Source organism: Polypterus senegalus, chromosome 1, assembly GCF_016835505.1.
Source record: "Polypterus senegalus isolate Bchr_013 chromosome 1, ASM1683550v1, whole genome shotgun sequence".
NCBI lineage: Eukaryota > Metazoa > Chordata > Cladistia > Polypteriformes > Polypteridae > Polypterus > Polypterus senegalus.
Genome location: NC_053154.1, coordinates 75,473,095 through 75,489,390, shown reverse-complemented (window position 1 = coordinate 75,489,390; position 16,296 = coordinate 75,473,095). Strand labels below are relative to the sequence as shown.

The 16,296-nt window shown below is 41.9% G+C and overlaps 1 protein-coding gene across 4 annotated transcripts in view; it reads left to right on the top strand.

Moving 5' to 3' along the window:
- Positions 1 to 16,296, top strand: part of rrnad1 (ribosomal RNA adenine dimethylase domain containing 1) — a 43,867-nt gene that overhangs the window by 26,861 nt on the left and 710 nt on the right. For 3 of the 4 annotated variants that reach the window (XM_039750957.1, XM_039750963.1, XM_039750982.1), the window contains 3 exons: positions 1,000 to 1,143; positions 5,349 to 6,217; positions 14,138 to 14,322. In XM_039750957.1, the coding sequence (XP_039606891.1) occupies positions 1,000 to 1,143; positions 5,349 to 6,217; positions 14,138 to 14,322 (1,198 nt within the window). The remainder of the gene's footprint in view (positions 1 to 999; positions 1,144 to 5,348; positions 6,218 to 14,137; positions 14,323 to 16,296) is intronic. The other variant, XM_039750971.1, reaches the window with a different exon arrangement.

The following is a 16,296-nucleotide window of genomic DNA, read 5'->3' as shown; positions in this document are numbered from 1 at the left end:
TAATGCCCACCCGGGGGTTGGCGAGCAAAGCGAGCAGGGGGCAGAGACACCTAGTTTTTAAATATTGTATAGCGCATTGTACTCATAAGTGAAGTGTGCATAATAAGAATACAAATTCAATAAGAGATGAAGTTTTATAGCTCAGAATTAAAATGAGTACCTGCAGGATTTAAAATCATTTTAATAGTTATGACATAAGTAATTATTTGCTAAATATTTGTAGCTATTTTTAGTGCTGTAATATATAAATTTTACGGTATATGTGTTTAATTATGGAATTTAGATGTCGTTGTCTATTATAACATGCAATATTAGCAAAACACTGTAAGACTGTAGCTGTGCAATATAACATGGCATATGGGATCATGAAGGATACTGAGCACATTGGCTGTGTTGGCACATTCATGTGCGCCGACATCATTCTAAATATTTCTTGCTCAAAATATTTTCAATAAAGCCAAAGAGTGCGAGTAGTTATTTTTCCTTGGTTAGTTTAGACATTTGCCCATGTCTAAATTTTTTTCTGCATGTGCCTGGATTCCTTTTTTATCATAGAAAACCGGGAGTAGTCATTAGTTATGCATTTGAAGTGTTACTTTGTAGGATTCTAAGGACACTGATTTTTTTGGTTGTCCTAAAAGATCAAAATTGAAAAAAGAACTCTAAGGAACATCAGTAAACATGAGATCACTAATTACTAGCTTACAGTATATATGCATATTTGAAGGTTTTTATGTAAAGTCTTATTTTCCTCCCATTCTTACACAGAAGAAGCTCTTGTTTAAATGAAAACTTGTTTGAGAAAAAATTGGTTCCTAAGCTGAGAGGAATGCTCCTTTCATTTACATATATTCAAACATGTTTAAATTAATTTATACTGTATTTTAAAAATAATTACCAATAATATTGCATAAATTCAGACTATCAGTGAAGTGCTTTTATTAAAGAGTTGCTTTTTTATGCCTCTCTTATGCTAAACATAAGATCTGCTTTTTTCAGGGACATTTGTCACGTTACCTCTCTTTTGGGCTTGGGCTGTCTGTCACCGGCGTCGAGGCGGACCGTGTCCTCGTCTCCATGGCTACCAAGTTTGATGAACAGCTCCTCTACACATTGAAGAAAGAGAACTTAAGGAATGTGAAGGTTTGTAACTTATCAGAACTTTTAAGTTCACAAAATAGAAGATAGGGATGATGTTACTATTCATTATATGTAAAACTGAATTTAAATTCAGCCCTCCCACATACACTTTATGTACACATATGTAAGCATTTCACTGTAACTTTATCACTTTCTTCTTTCTAAATTCTATTTGTTGCTGCCCAAGCCTCTGTAGTCACAGCTGCACATCTGCAAAGAACTGAAAGAGTCAAAATTATTTTGTAAATTTATAGTTTGATCAGGTCAATTAATTCATAAAACAATTCACAGATTTTAAAAAGAATCCTGTTTGTTTATTTTTGAATTAATATTTGGCCATCCATCCATTTACTACTTTAACTGCATAACCTGACTTGGGTCATAGGGGACAGAGTGCCAGTCCATTGTGGGGTGAATACACACACACATACACACACACACACTAGGGTCTGTTTAGCAAAGTCAATTCACCTAACCTGCAAGTCTTTGGACTGTGGGAGGAAACAAACGAACCTGGAGGAAAACCACGCAGACACAGGGAGAACATGCAAACTTCATGCAGGGAGGAACCTAGGGGTGAACTGTGGTCTCTTTGTTATGAGTCAACAGCACTACCACTGTGACACCCAATAATATCTCTATTATATAAAAAAAATCTTGGGACGAGATGAGACTTTTTCAGAGAGATGCTTTAATGTCCCGCAAGACGAGACTTTGTGCCAAGAGATTTAATCACGCCTGGGGCCAGAAATAAAAGACAAATAGTGGATGACAAAGTAGAATGTTGTAAAGAATTCAAAAACATTGGCGCGATACACATGCAGAGCAGGTCAGAGATAATGGAAGTACAAAAATTTGAAAGTCTCAAAAAAATTATGGTAAAATTGCATTAGCGCAAACAAGCAGAAATTATTACTCGGTGATATAACGGAACAGCGAAAAGAGATTGAATATATTGTTCATATTTAAACTTTAAGTCTGAGACGCAGATTGTCTAATTCGGACTGCCATCGGGGAAAAGTACTGTTTCTTCCCAATGAAGAGATGTAATTAAAAGATTTGTTGTTTGGTGAAAGTGAAATCTGCATACGCTGTCACGCTTGGGTCACAGAGTTGCCCAGATACACAGGAGATGTTAGAGACAGAAACATTATTCAGACACTTCAAACAAACATAAGTCTCTTTCAGGAGAGAAACAAGCTTCGTGTGTAGTCGGATGGGACAGTTCAGTCTCTCAAAAGAATAGAAAATCTTCCTCTTCATAGGGGCGTGCCTCGGGAGCGGGACCCCAACAGGAGCAGAGGATGTCTGGGGGGAAGAGAGACAAGGCAGTAAGACAAAAGGACAACTGCTGTACAGGCTTTTAAATGTTCGAAGCACCACACAAGATGCAGATCACATGGCATGGCAACAGCTCTTCAAGCAAAAGAGGTGGTTAAAAAAAAAAAAAAATATTTGTTTCCCATTGTATCACCATCTAAGAGGGGGTTTCGGAGGAGCAACCACATCTCCTTGGGGTGCATTCAGCCCCACTCTTCACAAAAAGAGCGGCAGAGATGCGAAGTGGCTGGCGCATAGCGCAGGCCCAATAGGCGAGCGAAGCAAGCAGGGGGCAAAGCCCTCTAGTTTGTAATATGTATAAATAATGTTATAATTATATTATTTATAATTTATATAATAGTTTTAAATGAAACATTTAGACATTAGAATAGCATAGTGGCACAGTAGTAGGGCTGGTGTGGAATTTGCACATCTGCCTGGTAATTTCTTCATATATTCAGCTTTCCACAACAAGGCTGGTTGTCTTGTTTTGTGACTGGTGCTGTCTGGAAAGCTGCCCCTGCAGCTATGACCTGGATTAAGAGAGTTTGTAAATGGATAGAAGAATTTCTTAAAATTTTCCAATGATTAAAGAGGGCCATACTGCAATATTCTGCAGTGGGGCTTTACAGAATCAACCAACCCTCCATAACTCCAATGCTTCCCCTTTTATTTTCGTGCTGCTCAATTGCAGCAGTGACTTGGGGCAGTGCAGTAGCAGATGTTTGCAACATACACAGGCAGATACAGTGCATCCGGAAAGTATTCACAGCGCAACACTTTTTCCACATTTTGTTATGTTACAGCCTTATTCCAAAATGGATTAAATTATTTTTTTTTCTCAGAATTCTACACACAACACCCCATAATGACAACGTGAAAAAAGTTTACTTATTAAAAATAAAAAAAGCACATGTACATAAGTATTTACAGCCTTTGCCATGAAGCTCAAAATTGAGCTCAGGTGCATCCTGTTTCCCCTGATCGTCCTTGAGATGTTTCTGCAGCTTAATTGGAGTCCACCTGTGGTAAATTCAGTTGAGTAGAGATGATTTGGAAAGGCACACACCTGTCTATATAAGGTCCCACAGTTGACAGTTCATGTCAGAGCACAAACCAGGCATGAAGTCAAAGGAATTGTCTGTAGACCTCCGAGACGGGATTGTCTCGAGGCACAAATCTGGGGAAGGTTACAGAAAAATTTCTGCTGCTTTGAAGGTCCCAATGAGCACAGTGGCCTCCATCATCTGTAAGTGGAAGAAGTTCAAAACCACCAGGACTCTTCCTAGAGCTGGCCGGCCATCTAAACTGAGCGATCGGGGGAGAAGGGCCTTAGTCAGGGAGGTGCCCAAGAACCCATTGGTAACTCTGTTAGAGTTCCAGAGGTCCTCTGTGGAGAGAGGAGAACCTTCCAGAAGGACAGCCATCTCTGCAGCAATCCACCAATCAGGCCTGACGGAAGCCACTCCTTAGTAAAAGGCACATGGCAGCCTGCCTGGAGTTTGCCAAAAGACACCTGAAGGACTCTCAGACCATGAGAAACAAAATTCTCTGGTCTGATGAGACAAAGATTGAACTCTTTGGTGTGAATGCCAGGCGTCATGTTTGGAGGAAACCAGGCACTTCTCATCACCAGGCCAATACCATCCCTACAGTGAAGCATGGTGGTGGCAGCATCATGCTGTGGGGATGTTCTTCAGCGACAGGAACTGGGAGACTAGTCAGGAAAAAGGTAAGGATGACTGCAGCAAAGTACAGAGACATCCTGGATGAAAACCTGCTCCAGAGCGCTCTTGACCTCAGAGTGGGGCGACGGTTCATCTTTCAGCAGGAAAACGACCCTAAGCACACAGCCAAGATGTCAAAGGAGTGGCTTTAGGACAACTCTGTGAATGTCCTTGAGTGGCCCCGCCAGAGCCCAGACTTGAATCCGATTGAACATCTCTGGAGAGATCTTAAAATGGCTGTGCACCGACGCTTCCTATCCAACCTGATGGGGCTTGAGAGGTGCTGCAAAGAAGAATGGGCAAAACTGGCCAAGGATAGGCGTGCCAAGCTTGTGGTAACATATTCAAAAAGACTTGAGGCTGTAATTGCTGCCAAAGGTGCATCAACAAAGTATTGAGCAAAGGCTGTGAATACTTATGTACATGTGATTTCTCAGTTTTTTTATTTTTAAAAAATTTGCAAAAATCTCAAGTAAACTGTTTTCACGTTGTCATTAGGGGGTGTTGTGTGTAGAATTCTGAGGAATAAAATGAATTTAACCCATTTTGGAATAAGGCTGTGAGGTAACAAAATGTGGAAAAAGTGATATGCTGTGAATACTTTCCGGATGCACTGTAAATATCATACAGTAAGTGCAGAATGATAATTCTCATGTGTAATCATTTTAACTAGATAAACACCAATAGTCATTATTTAGAGGAGTTTATATCAAAACAAATGGGCAAAAACTATCACAATGCCATCTATATGATACACTGTACATTTAGCACCCCCTAGCAAACACGCATGCAACATCAAAATAAGCATAATTATTTTTTCAAAGCATGGCCATATCTTTCTTGACATCATGAAGTATTCATATGCATGATGAACGCTCCAGTTAACCTTCCCTACCACATATGTCATTCCAGACTTTTCAAAAAGGAGCCCAGAACTGAACAGTTGTGTTATAAGGTAATCATGGAAATGTTATACTGGAATAAGGGTGTAGAAAAAAAAAGGAAAATATTTGTTGAAATTATTGGTGCATATTAGGAAGCTTTTTATAATTTTATAACTATATAGCTGTGTTGAATTACTGGTCTGACATTATATTTGCCATGCTGTTGAGTCTGATATCAAATAGTATTTTTATTTTCTTCATTCTGTGTATTGTTCAGGAAGGGAGAGCTGCTTCATCTTTCCAGTTCCAACTTCCACAGTCCCTGCCAAGGCATGTTACAGGCTGGCTGAACCCCAGAGGATCATGGGAGGACTTATTGATGTTTCTGCAGCCCCAGATACACACTGATCAACACAAAAGTTCTAGTCCCCTCAAAGCAGTCCAGGATGCCTCACAGTCTTATGGCCAGCCTCACATCTGCCGTTTTTGTGATGTGGCAAAAGCTGAGAGGGACTTGAATACAAGTGGTGATGCCCAAGGCCACAGTAACAACCACTACAGCTGCATGAAGGAGAAAACCAATTCTTGGCAGGTCGATTCATCAGAGAGCACTACACTTACAGATTATTCACAACTTCCCTTTTGTTGTGACACAAACCAAAAACTTCTTTGTGCTGAAAACAAGTGTAATGAAGACTTTATTCTTACAGGGCTTCATGCTTGTGGAGACCTCAGTGCCACTCTCATTCGTCATTTTGTTCATTGTCCCCGAGCTGTGGGTATTACCTCTGTGGCCTGCTGCTATATGAAACTAACCACCCATGAAAACTTAACCCCACCTGGCATTTATGCTCCTTCTAACGTTAGAGAAGAGAAACTGGAAGATGCAGTGATGGACATCATGGTTGGTTATCCCATGAGCTGCTGGGTTAAGAATCTTCCAGGCCATGAGCTTTCCTACAAAGCAAGAGAGGCAGCATGTCATGCTAAAGAAGATTATATACAAAGACTACGACAAGATAGTACAATTCTAAAGGTACACTGCTATCGAGCAGTCCTGGAGACGTTTATTAGAAAGGTGGACCCCAGCCTAAAACGGGCAGGCATCCAGACTGTCAAGAAAGGCCATGAGCTTCCATTCACAGAGTAAGAGTCCGAGATAAGAGTCAAGGTTGCTTATTGTATAATGTTTTCATCTCACATTTCACAGTGTCATGAATCCCTCCCAAATCTGCAGGCAGGAGTCATGGTCCATGCTCATCTGTCATTGTTTTAGTAGATTTGAGAAGCTGCATGCAGCAGGGAGCGCTACCTCCTTGGATAGACTAGGGGCCTCATGTATAAACAGTGTGTACGCACAGAAATGTTGTGTACTCCCGTTTCCACGCTCAAATCGAGATATATATAACCTAACTTTGGTGTAAAGCCACGCACATTTTCACGCTAGCTCAAACCGTGGCGTACGCAAGTTCTTAGCTCGGTTTTGCAAACTGGCGGCACCCAGTGACGAAGCAATGCTTTTGTTCCATTGTGGTTTTTCTTTCTTTTTTAGATCCACATCCCTGACGCGGCTTTATAAATGCACTGAAATTAACCGCATACTGTTTATTAGTTTAAGGCATCTGATTGTAATTAACCTATAACAATATAATGGTCCACAGAATGGCCATAACCTGGCGTCATTGGATTGACTGAAACATAATGTACCAGAGATGTTCTATTTGATTTAGGCCAGGCGAGCGTGGGGGCCAGTTAATGGTATCAATTCTTTTATCCTCCAGAAACTGCCTGCATAAATTCACCACATGAGGCCAGGCATGGCTGTGCACCAGAAGGAACCCAGGACTTACTGCACCAGCATAGAGTCTGACAAAGGGTCCAAGAATTTCATCCCGATACCTAATGGCAGTTAAGGTGCCGTTGTCTAACCTGTAGAGGTCTGTGCAACCCTCCATGGATATGTCTCCCCAGACCATCACTGACTCTCCACCAAACCGGTCATGCTGAACGATGTTACAAGCAGAATAACATTCTCCACAGCTTCTCCAGACCCTTCCGCGTCTGTCACATGTGTTCAGGGTGAACCGGCTCTCATCTGTGAAAATCACAGGGTGCCAGTGGTGGACCTGCCAATTCTGGTATTCTATGGCAAATGCTAGTCAAGATCCATGGTGCCGGGCAGTGAGCAGAGGGCTCACTAGAGTACGTCGGGCCCTCAGGCCACCCTTATGAAGTCTGTTTCTGATTGTTTGGTCAGAGACATTCACACCAGTGGCCTGCTGGAGGTCATTTTGTAGGGCACTGGCAGTGCTCATCCTGTTCCTCCTTGCCCAAAGGAGCAGATGCCAGTCCTGCTGATGGGGTTAAGGACCTTCTACTGCCCTGTCCAGCTCTCCCAGAGTAACTGCCTGTCTCCTGCAATCTCCTCCATGCCCTTGAGACTATGGCGGGAGACACAGCAAACCACCTGGCAATGGCACGTATTGATGTGCTATCCTGGAGAAGTTGGACTACCTGTGCAACATCTGTGGGTTCCAGGCATTGCCTCATGCTACCAGTAGTGACACTGACTATAGCCAAATGCAAAACTAGTGAAGAAAACAGTCAGAAAAGATGAGGAGGGAATAATGTCAGTGGCCTCCACCTGTTAAACCATTCCTGTTTTGGGGGTCATCTCATTGTTGCCCCTCTAGTGCACCTGTTGTTAATTTCATTAACACTAAAGCAGCTGAAACTGATTAACAACCCCCTCTGCCAGATCAATATCCCAGAAGTTTCCTTTAATTTTTTCGAGCAATATATATCTCTCTCTCTCTCTCTTATATATATATATATATATATATATATATATATATATAGGTGCCGGTCATAAAATTAGAATATCATGACAAAGTTGATTTATTTCAGTAATTCCATTCAAAAAGTGAAACTTGTATATTAGATTCATTCATTACACACAGACTGATGCTTTTCAAATGTTTATTTCTTTTAATTTTGATGATTATAACTGACAACTAATGAAAGTCCCAAATTCAGTATCTCGTAAAATTTGAATATTGTGAAAAGGTTCAATATTGAAGACACCTGGTGCCACACTCTAATCAGCTAATTAACTCAAAACACCTGTAAAAGCCTTTCAATGGTCTCTCAGTCTAGTTCTGTAGGCTACACAATCATGGGGAAGACTGCTGACTTGACAGTTGTCCAAAAGACGACCATTGACACCTTGCACAAGGAGGGCAAGACACAAAAGGTCATTGCTAAAGAGGCTGGCTGTTCACAGAGCTCTGTGTCCAAGCACATTAATAGAGAGGCGAAGGGAAGGACAAGATGTGGTAGAAAAAAGGTGTACAAGCAATAGGGATAACCGCACCCTGGAGAGGATTGTGAAACAAAACCCATTCAAAACTGTGGGGGAGATTCCCAAAGTGTGGACTGCAGCTGGAGTCAGTGCTTCAAGAACCACCACGCACAGACGTATGTATAACATGGGTTTCAGCTGTCGCATTCCTTGTGTCAAGCCACTCTTGAGACAGCATCAGAAGTGTCTCGTCTGGGCTAAAGACAAAACTGCTGCTGGATCCAAAGTTATGTTCTCTGATGAAAGTAAATTTTGCATTTCCTTTGGAAATCAAGGTCCCATAGTCTGGAGGAAGAGAGGAGATGCACAGAATCCACGTTGCTTGAGGTCCAGTGTAAGGTTTCTACAGTCAGTGATGGTTTGGGGTGCCATGTCATCTGCTGGTGTTGGTCCATTGTGTTTTCTGAGGTCCAAGGTCAACACAGCAGTCTACCAAGAAGTTTTAGAGCACTTCATGCTTCCTGCTGCTGACATTATGGACTTTATGGAGATGCAGATTTCATTTTCCAACAGGACCTGGCACCTGCACACAGTGCCAAAGCTACCAGTACCTGGTTTAAGGACCATGGTATCCCTGTTCTTGATTGGCCAGCAAACACGCCTGATCTAAGAGGAAGATGCAATAAGCCAGACCCAACAATTCAGAAGAGCTGAAGGCCACTATCAGAGCAACATGGGCTCTCATAACACCTGAGCAGTGCAACAGACTGATCGACTCCATGCCACGCCGCATTGCTGCAGTAATCCAGGCCAAAGGAGCCCCAATTAAATATTGAGTGCTGTACATGCTCATACTTTTCATGTTCATACCTTTCAGTTGGCCAAAATTTCTAAAAATCCTTTTTTTGCATTGGTCTTAATTGATATTCTAATTTTCCGAGATACTGAAATTGGGACTTTCATTAGTTGTCAGTTATAATCATCAAAATTAAAAGAAATAAACATTTTAAATACATCAGTCTGTGTGTACTGAATGAATCTAATATACAAGTTTCAATTTTTGAATGGAATTACTGAAATAAATCAACTTTGTCATGATATTCTAATTTTATGACCGGCACCTGTATAAAATCCAATTTCTGTCTATCTGTCTGCTTTTCACAACAGAACTACCATTTTGGTTGATTTTTGCGACTTCTCTCATTGTGCTAAGAATCATAGTTTGCTTGCAGGAGCAATATATTCACACTAATCCGAGACAGAGGCTGCGGGCTGAGGTGAGGGGGGAAGTGTGACGTCAGGAGTAGGGAGCCAGGCAGGGCCCTCCTTACTCACACACCAGCCTCTGTTTGAGTCGGTCTACCTCGGTGTTTTTCAGTGTACCTTGCCTCTGCTTTGCTACTGATACCTGTTTGTTTATTGACTATTCACTATTAAGCGGGCGGAGTCAAGGGGGATAGCTAGTAAATATATATATATGTATGTGTATATATGTATGTATATGTGTGTATGTATATGCAGTGCATCTAGAAAGTATTCACAGCGCATCACTTTTTCCACATTTTGTTATGTTACAGCCTTATTCCAAAATGGATTAAATTCATTTTTTTCCTCAGAATTCTACACCCAACACCCCATAATGACAACGTGAAAAAAAAGTTTACTTGAGGTTTTTGTAAATTTATTAAAAATAAAAAAAACTGAGAAATCACAAGTATTCACAGCCTTTGCTCAATACTTTGTTGATGCACTTTTGGCAGCAATTACTGCCTCAAGTCTTTTTGAATATGATGCCACAAGCTTGGCACGCCTATCCTTGGCCAGTTTCACCCATTCCTCTTTGCAGCACCTCTCAAGCTCCATCAGGTTGGATGGGAAGTGTCGGTGCACAGCCATTCTAAGATCTCTCCAGAGATGTTCAATCAGATTCAAGTCTGGGCTCTGGCTGGGCCACTCAAGGACATTCACAGAGTTGTCCTGAAGCCACTCCTTTGATATCTTGGCTGTGTGCTTAGGGTCGTTGTCCTGCTGGAAGATGAACCGTCGCCCCAGTCTGAGGTCAAAAGCGCTCTGGAGCAGGTTTTCATCCAGGATGTCTCTGTACTTTGCTGCAGTCATCTTTCCCTTTATCCTGACTAATCTCCCAGTTCCTGCCGCTGAAAAACATCCCCACAGCATGATGCTGCCACCACCATACTTCACTGTAGGGATGGTATTGGCCTGGTGATGAGAAGTGCCTGGTTTCCTCCAAATGTGACACCTGGCATTCACACCAAAAAGTTCAATCTTTGTCTCATCAGACCAGAGAATTTTGTTTCTCATGGTCTGAGAGTCCTTCAGGTGTCTTTTGGCAAACTCCAGGTGGGCTGCCATGTGCCTTTTATTAAGGAGTGGCTTCCATCTGGCCACTCTACCATACAGGCCTGATTGGTGGATTGCTGCAGAGATGGTTGTCCTTCTGGAAGGTTCTCCTCTCTCCACAGAGGACCTCTGGAGCTCTGACAGAGTGACCATTGGGTTCTTGGTCACCTCCCTGACTAAGGCCCTTCTCCCCCGATCACTCAGTTTAGATGGCCGGCCAGCTCTAGGAAGAGTCCTGGTGGTTTCGAACTTTTTCCACTTACGGATGACGGAGGCCACTGTGCTCATTGGGACCTTCAAAGCAGCAGAAATTTTTCTGTAACCTTCCCCAGATTTGTGCCTCGAGACAATTCCTTTGACTTCATGCTTGGTTTGTGCTCTGACATGAATTGCCAACTGTGGGACCTTATATAGACAGGTGTGTGCCTTTCCAAATCATGTCCAATCAACTGAATTTACCACAGGTGGACTTCAATTAAACATCTCAAGGATGATCAGGGGAAACAGGACGCACCTGAGCTCAATTTTGAGCTTCATGGCAAAGGCTGTGAATACTTATGTACATGTGCTTTCTCAGTTTTTTTATTTTTAATAAATTTGCAAAAACCTCAAGTAAACTTTTTTCACGTTGTCATTATGGGGTGTTATGTGTAGAATTCTGAGGAAGAAAATCAATTTAATCCATTTTGGAATAAGGCTGTAATATAAAATGTGGAAAAAGTGATGCGCTGTGAATACTTTCCGGATGCACTGTATATAATATGTGTGTGTGTATATATACGTATATACACACATACATACACACACACACACACATACATATAAGTAGGCTAGTTATATACGAGCAAATTTTATTAATACACATACCACAGAGATGCACAGAAAGCCAGATTTAAGTTGGCCACTGGATGGTGTTAATCACCTAATTGATTGTATAGGCGACTATGTATTTTCTTTTCTTAGTGACATGAGGGCTCTGGTCTTGAAGTTTAGGATATAATCTCTATTAGTTTCCACCTTTTTACCAGTTTTTAAATGTTCCCTGTAAATGTATCCTAATCTGGCAGCATTGGGTGAAAGGCAGGAGCAAAGTCTAAACATGCTGCAATTCAGGCACAGGGCACGCTCCCGCACACCATTTGTTTTTTAACCTGCTTATACCATTTCAGGGTTGAAGGAGGCTGTGTCTGGTGGGGAGCAATTATTCAATGTATAGACAAAGTTTAATGCAGAGAACCACACAAAACCACAATGGCAACAAAACAACCACAACACAACTAAATATCTGGTACTTAGCTTCTATTAAAGAATCATTGAGTGTGCCATTCACTGCCAGTTCTGCCAGGAAAACCCGCATTTGATGTTCGTCAGGATGAATACTGCTGTTGTAGTGAGGACCCTCACCCCCACCCGGTCTTCTTTGTTGAGCTAAGGTGCTCTTGGTGGTTCCACCATTATCTTCTGCTTGTGCTGTTGGAGGCTGAGTGAGCTGATTGGCTGCTGTGGGAGTCCAGGGTGCGCTGTAATAACACATTATTATCTTTAAAATAATATATTTTTCTGATGCAGTAACTCACTGAGTGTCCAGCTAGAAGCTTTGCTCTCTTTTAGTTAGAAATCTCAGGAAACAAAGACCCTTTTCAGAAGTTTTTATGCCAGAGCCCAAGAAATACTTTGTTATAGTATAATAGTGAAAGCAGCAATAATGTGTAATATACAGTATAAAACATAAAAAGAAAAAACAAGCCGTGGCAAATAAGAAGAGGAAATAAAATGTATTATATGAGGAAGAATATTTCATAAGCAGAAACCAACACCTTACATGTCCTCAGTTAAATACCTTCGTCATTTTCAACAGAGAAGAGATGATTATGGGATGTTGGCCTTTGAGACAGAGTTTCAAAGAAAAGGCAAGATCTAAAACTGGCAAATAAAAACAGGATTAAAATGGACAAAAGAACACAGACATGGAAGATGAGTGGAAGGAAAAGCCTGTTATGGTCCACATCCCAGAGTTATCTTTTCCTTGTTGCAGACAACACTGGTATTTAGCATGTATATAATGAAGAAGCCAACTGAGGACCTGTAAGGGGTTTGTTTCTCAAACTACCCCCGTTTATGCAGTTGTGGATCTGGGCCTTTCCTTTTTCCTTTTATGGACTGGCTAGATACTGTTTGCCGTCTTCTCTCAAAACAGTAACAGAAACCTTTGTGTGAAATTCAGAATGAATAACCTTAATTCTGCCAGAAAACAGACTGACATGTTTCTTGAGAAAGCTGTTTCATTTTGGCCATTTTTCAAACCAGACATGAACTTTTAAGAATGCCAGGACTTTGCAATCAAAGTGAACAGAGTAACAGGTTACAGCGCTGCTAGTGTGGTTACAAAGGTTTCTCTAATAACCAATTTGCATGTAAACCTTACTGATTAAGGATAAGCTGAGGGAGTTGACCATTAGAACACTGAAGGAATGGCTGCTTAAAGTGGGCTTTATGTGAATAATAAATAAAAAAATCAGTAATTTCAGACAGTAATAGTTATATAAATCACTAGTTTTGTCTTGGCAATGCCTGTTCTGTTTACATCAGTTTAATTATAACTTGAGAAAACGGTGTCAATTTCTATCAAAAACCTTAACGTTTCTGGGTGTGCCCAGACTTTTGACTGATACTGTATGCACACAAGTTATTTAATGTTGACAGTCCCTGAGGGCCGCAGTGTTTTCTGATTTATCGTTAAGTGTATAAAATGACTCTAGGGAGGCATGGCGGCAAAGTGGATTAGCACCACTGCCTCCCAGGTCTTTGGTTTGATTTCTGTGCCAGTTTCTCCCAGTGTCTGTGTGGCTTTTCTCCCCGTATCCATGTCAGGTTAATTGCCAGTTCTAAGCTGGCCCTGTGTGAAGGAGTGCATACAAGGACACTGCAGTGGACTGGCATCCCGTCCAAGGATGATGAGTCTGACTTGCACACGCCACCCCAAGCTAGATTAATCAGGTTTCAGGGTCCTTTTGTTAAGTGAATTTTACACCTGGCCGGTTTGCCAATATTAGTCATTTTTTAGTGGCATTACCAGATCCTACAGTGCAATTACCAAGTGATACGTAGAGAACAAAGGAGAACAGCCCTTTTTGAACAATAAATACAAGACCTTTAAACGTGTTTTACAAGCTTTGAGATCTTTCCTTCTCTAATATGGCAACAGAAACAGGCTGGTGAATAGCTTTGTCTGCTGGGCCCTCATTTAATGCCAAAGCTCATCCTGTTCCCACTGTTATCTTCCTTTACAGTTACAAGGTCATTCAGTGAAGGTTTACTAATACTGTAGTGGTTTAAATAACATGGCATTGATTCTGGTAATCATTAAGCTGGTTTTACTAACACCATCTCCTTCTCCATGACAGCTATGCTCGTGTTGGTTTGAAGCGACTTGGACTTCCGGCTGATCTGCCTCTGGACTTATTAGCTGTAGAGGACATGCTGGCACAGCAAGGGAAAGTTGTGGCTTACTTCTGCCTGGTTATGCTCCTAGCGCCAGTAGTTGAGACACTGGTGTTGTTGGACAGAATTCTTTATCTTCAGCAGGAAGGTGAGAAATGGTCTGCCTTTTCAAACTATGACAAGAAATGAAAAAAAGTGACAGCCTGGAACTTACCGGAGCACGTTTTCATGATAAAACACTAAAATGTTCGTTTATGGTGGCACTGAGGCTGCTGTCATTCGATTTAGTTGCTCTTGACGTTCTAACTAGCTAAGCTGGCTAAGGGCACATTTAAGACGTGACAGTTTTTTTGTCATGCTGAGCCGTGGCACTTAGAGCCCTGGGTTCAGATCTCAACTTGGGCACTTAAGTGTACGTTTTTCCCTTTGGTAACTTTAATTCCCAATAAGAATGAGTCTCATGTGAGCGTCCCTACCGATGGGCTGGCTCTTTTGGATCCTGCTTCAGCTCTGACCCCACAATTTTAACTTTCGGTAAATGGGTTCATAAATGTAAGCAAATGAGGTTCAATAATAATAATTCTTTATATTTATAGAATTCTTTTCTCACGACTCACAGTGCTTCATTGGGTGGGGAGCCACTTCAGCCACCACTACTATGTAGTATCCACCTGGATGATGCAATGACAGCCATGTTTGTGCCAGCAGGCTTGCCACACATTAGCTACTAGGTGGTGAACGACAGATAGCCAATTAAATGCTGGGGATGATTAGGGGGGCCATAATGACTAGGCCATGGTGGGCAATTTAGTCTGGACATCAGGAAACACCCTACTCTTTTGTAAAAAGCCATATTTCCCCTTAGACACAAATAAAGGTCTATCCATCTTTCTTAGGGATCTTTTATGACCAGAGAGAGTCAGGACCTCGGTTTTACACCTCATCCGGAGGATGTCGCCATTTATACAGCACAGTGTGCCCACCACTGTACTGGTGCATTGGGATCCACATTCAGACCACAGGGTAAACACCCCTGTTGGCCCCACCAACACCTCTTCCAGCAGGTCTCCTATCCAAGTGCTGGCTGGGCCTGAACGAGTTTAGTTTCATGTCGATGACACACACAAACACACCAACAGCTATTATCAATTATTCATAACTTTCATTATTCTTTTTAAGACAAAGATCAAGGCAGCAACACACTGAGCTGAGCATCCCCCACAACTTCTTTCAGATTACCCAGATGCCCCCAGGACACCCGACAGATACAGTCCCTCCCTGTTTCCTGGGTAGTCTGGCAGTGGTCTATGGTTTACATATCTTCCAAGAGAGAAGCTCCAAGGTACATATTCAAACCACCTGCCTGAGCTTCTCTCAATCTGGACAATCAGTTCTTGTTGTAAGGAGTGATCTGAACCACCCTGGGCAAGAACTGCTGTACTGAATTGTTGCTTACTCTCCTGATCACGTCCATCCTCAGCTGTGAACAAATCCTGAGGTAAATGAACTCCTGCTCACCCCTTACCTGCAAGGAAATGGACACAATTTTCCAGAGGAGGACCATGATCTCTCCTTTGTACATGTCAACCCAAACACATCACACTCTGTTGCAAGCCATTCCACTACAAACCACGCAGACTGTGTCAGAAAATACAAACAAGTTATTATTTAGTTGACACCTTTATCCAAGGAGACTTACAACATTTCAGATACAAGTGATAACACTTTTTTTCCCTGTGACAGCACCGACAGATGGCGCGACTTGCTCATGATCACACAGTGGCAGTAGCAGAATTCAAACCCACAACCTACCAAGTATGAAGGCCAAAGTCTTAACACCATACTGCCTTACACTTACATCTTGCCTGAAGAAGGGGCCCGAGTTGCCTCAAAAGCATACATATTGTAATCTTTTAGTTAGCCAATAAAAGGTGTCATTTTGCTTGGCTTTTCTCTACTTACTAAACCGAAAGTCAAATTCAGGCCCTTGAAGCTGTAATGGTAGCAGCACTACCACTGCACCAGCTGCCAAGATCTGTCTGTCCAGCTTCTGAATGAGATTAATCCATGAAAAAAGTCACAGGGAGTCGCAGCACATCCCTAATGCAAGACAGCATATTCT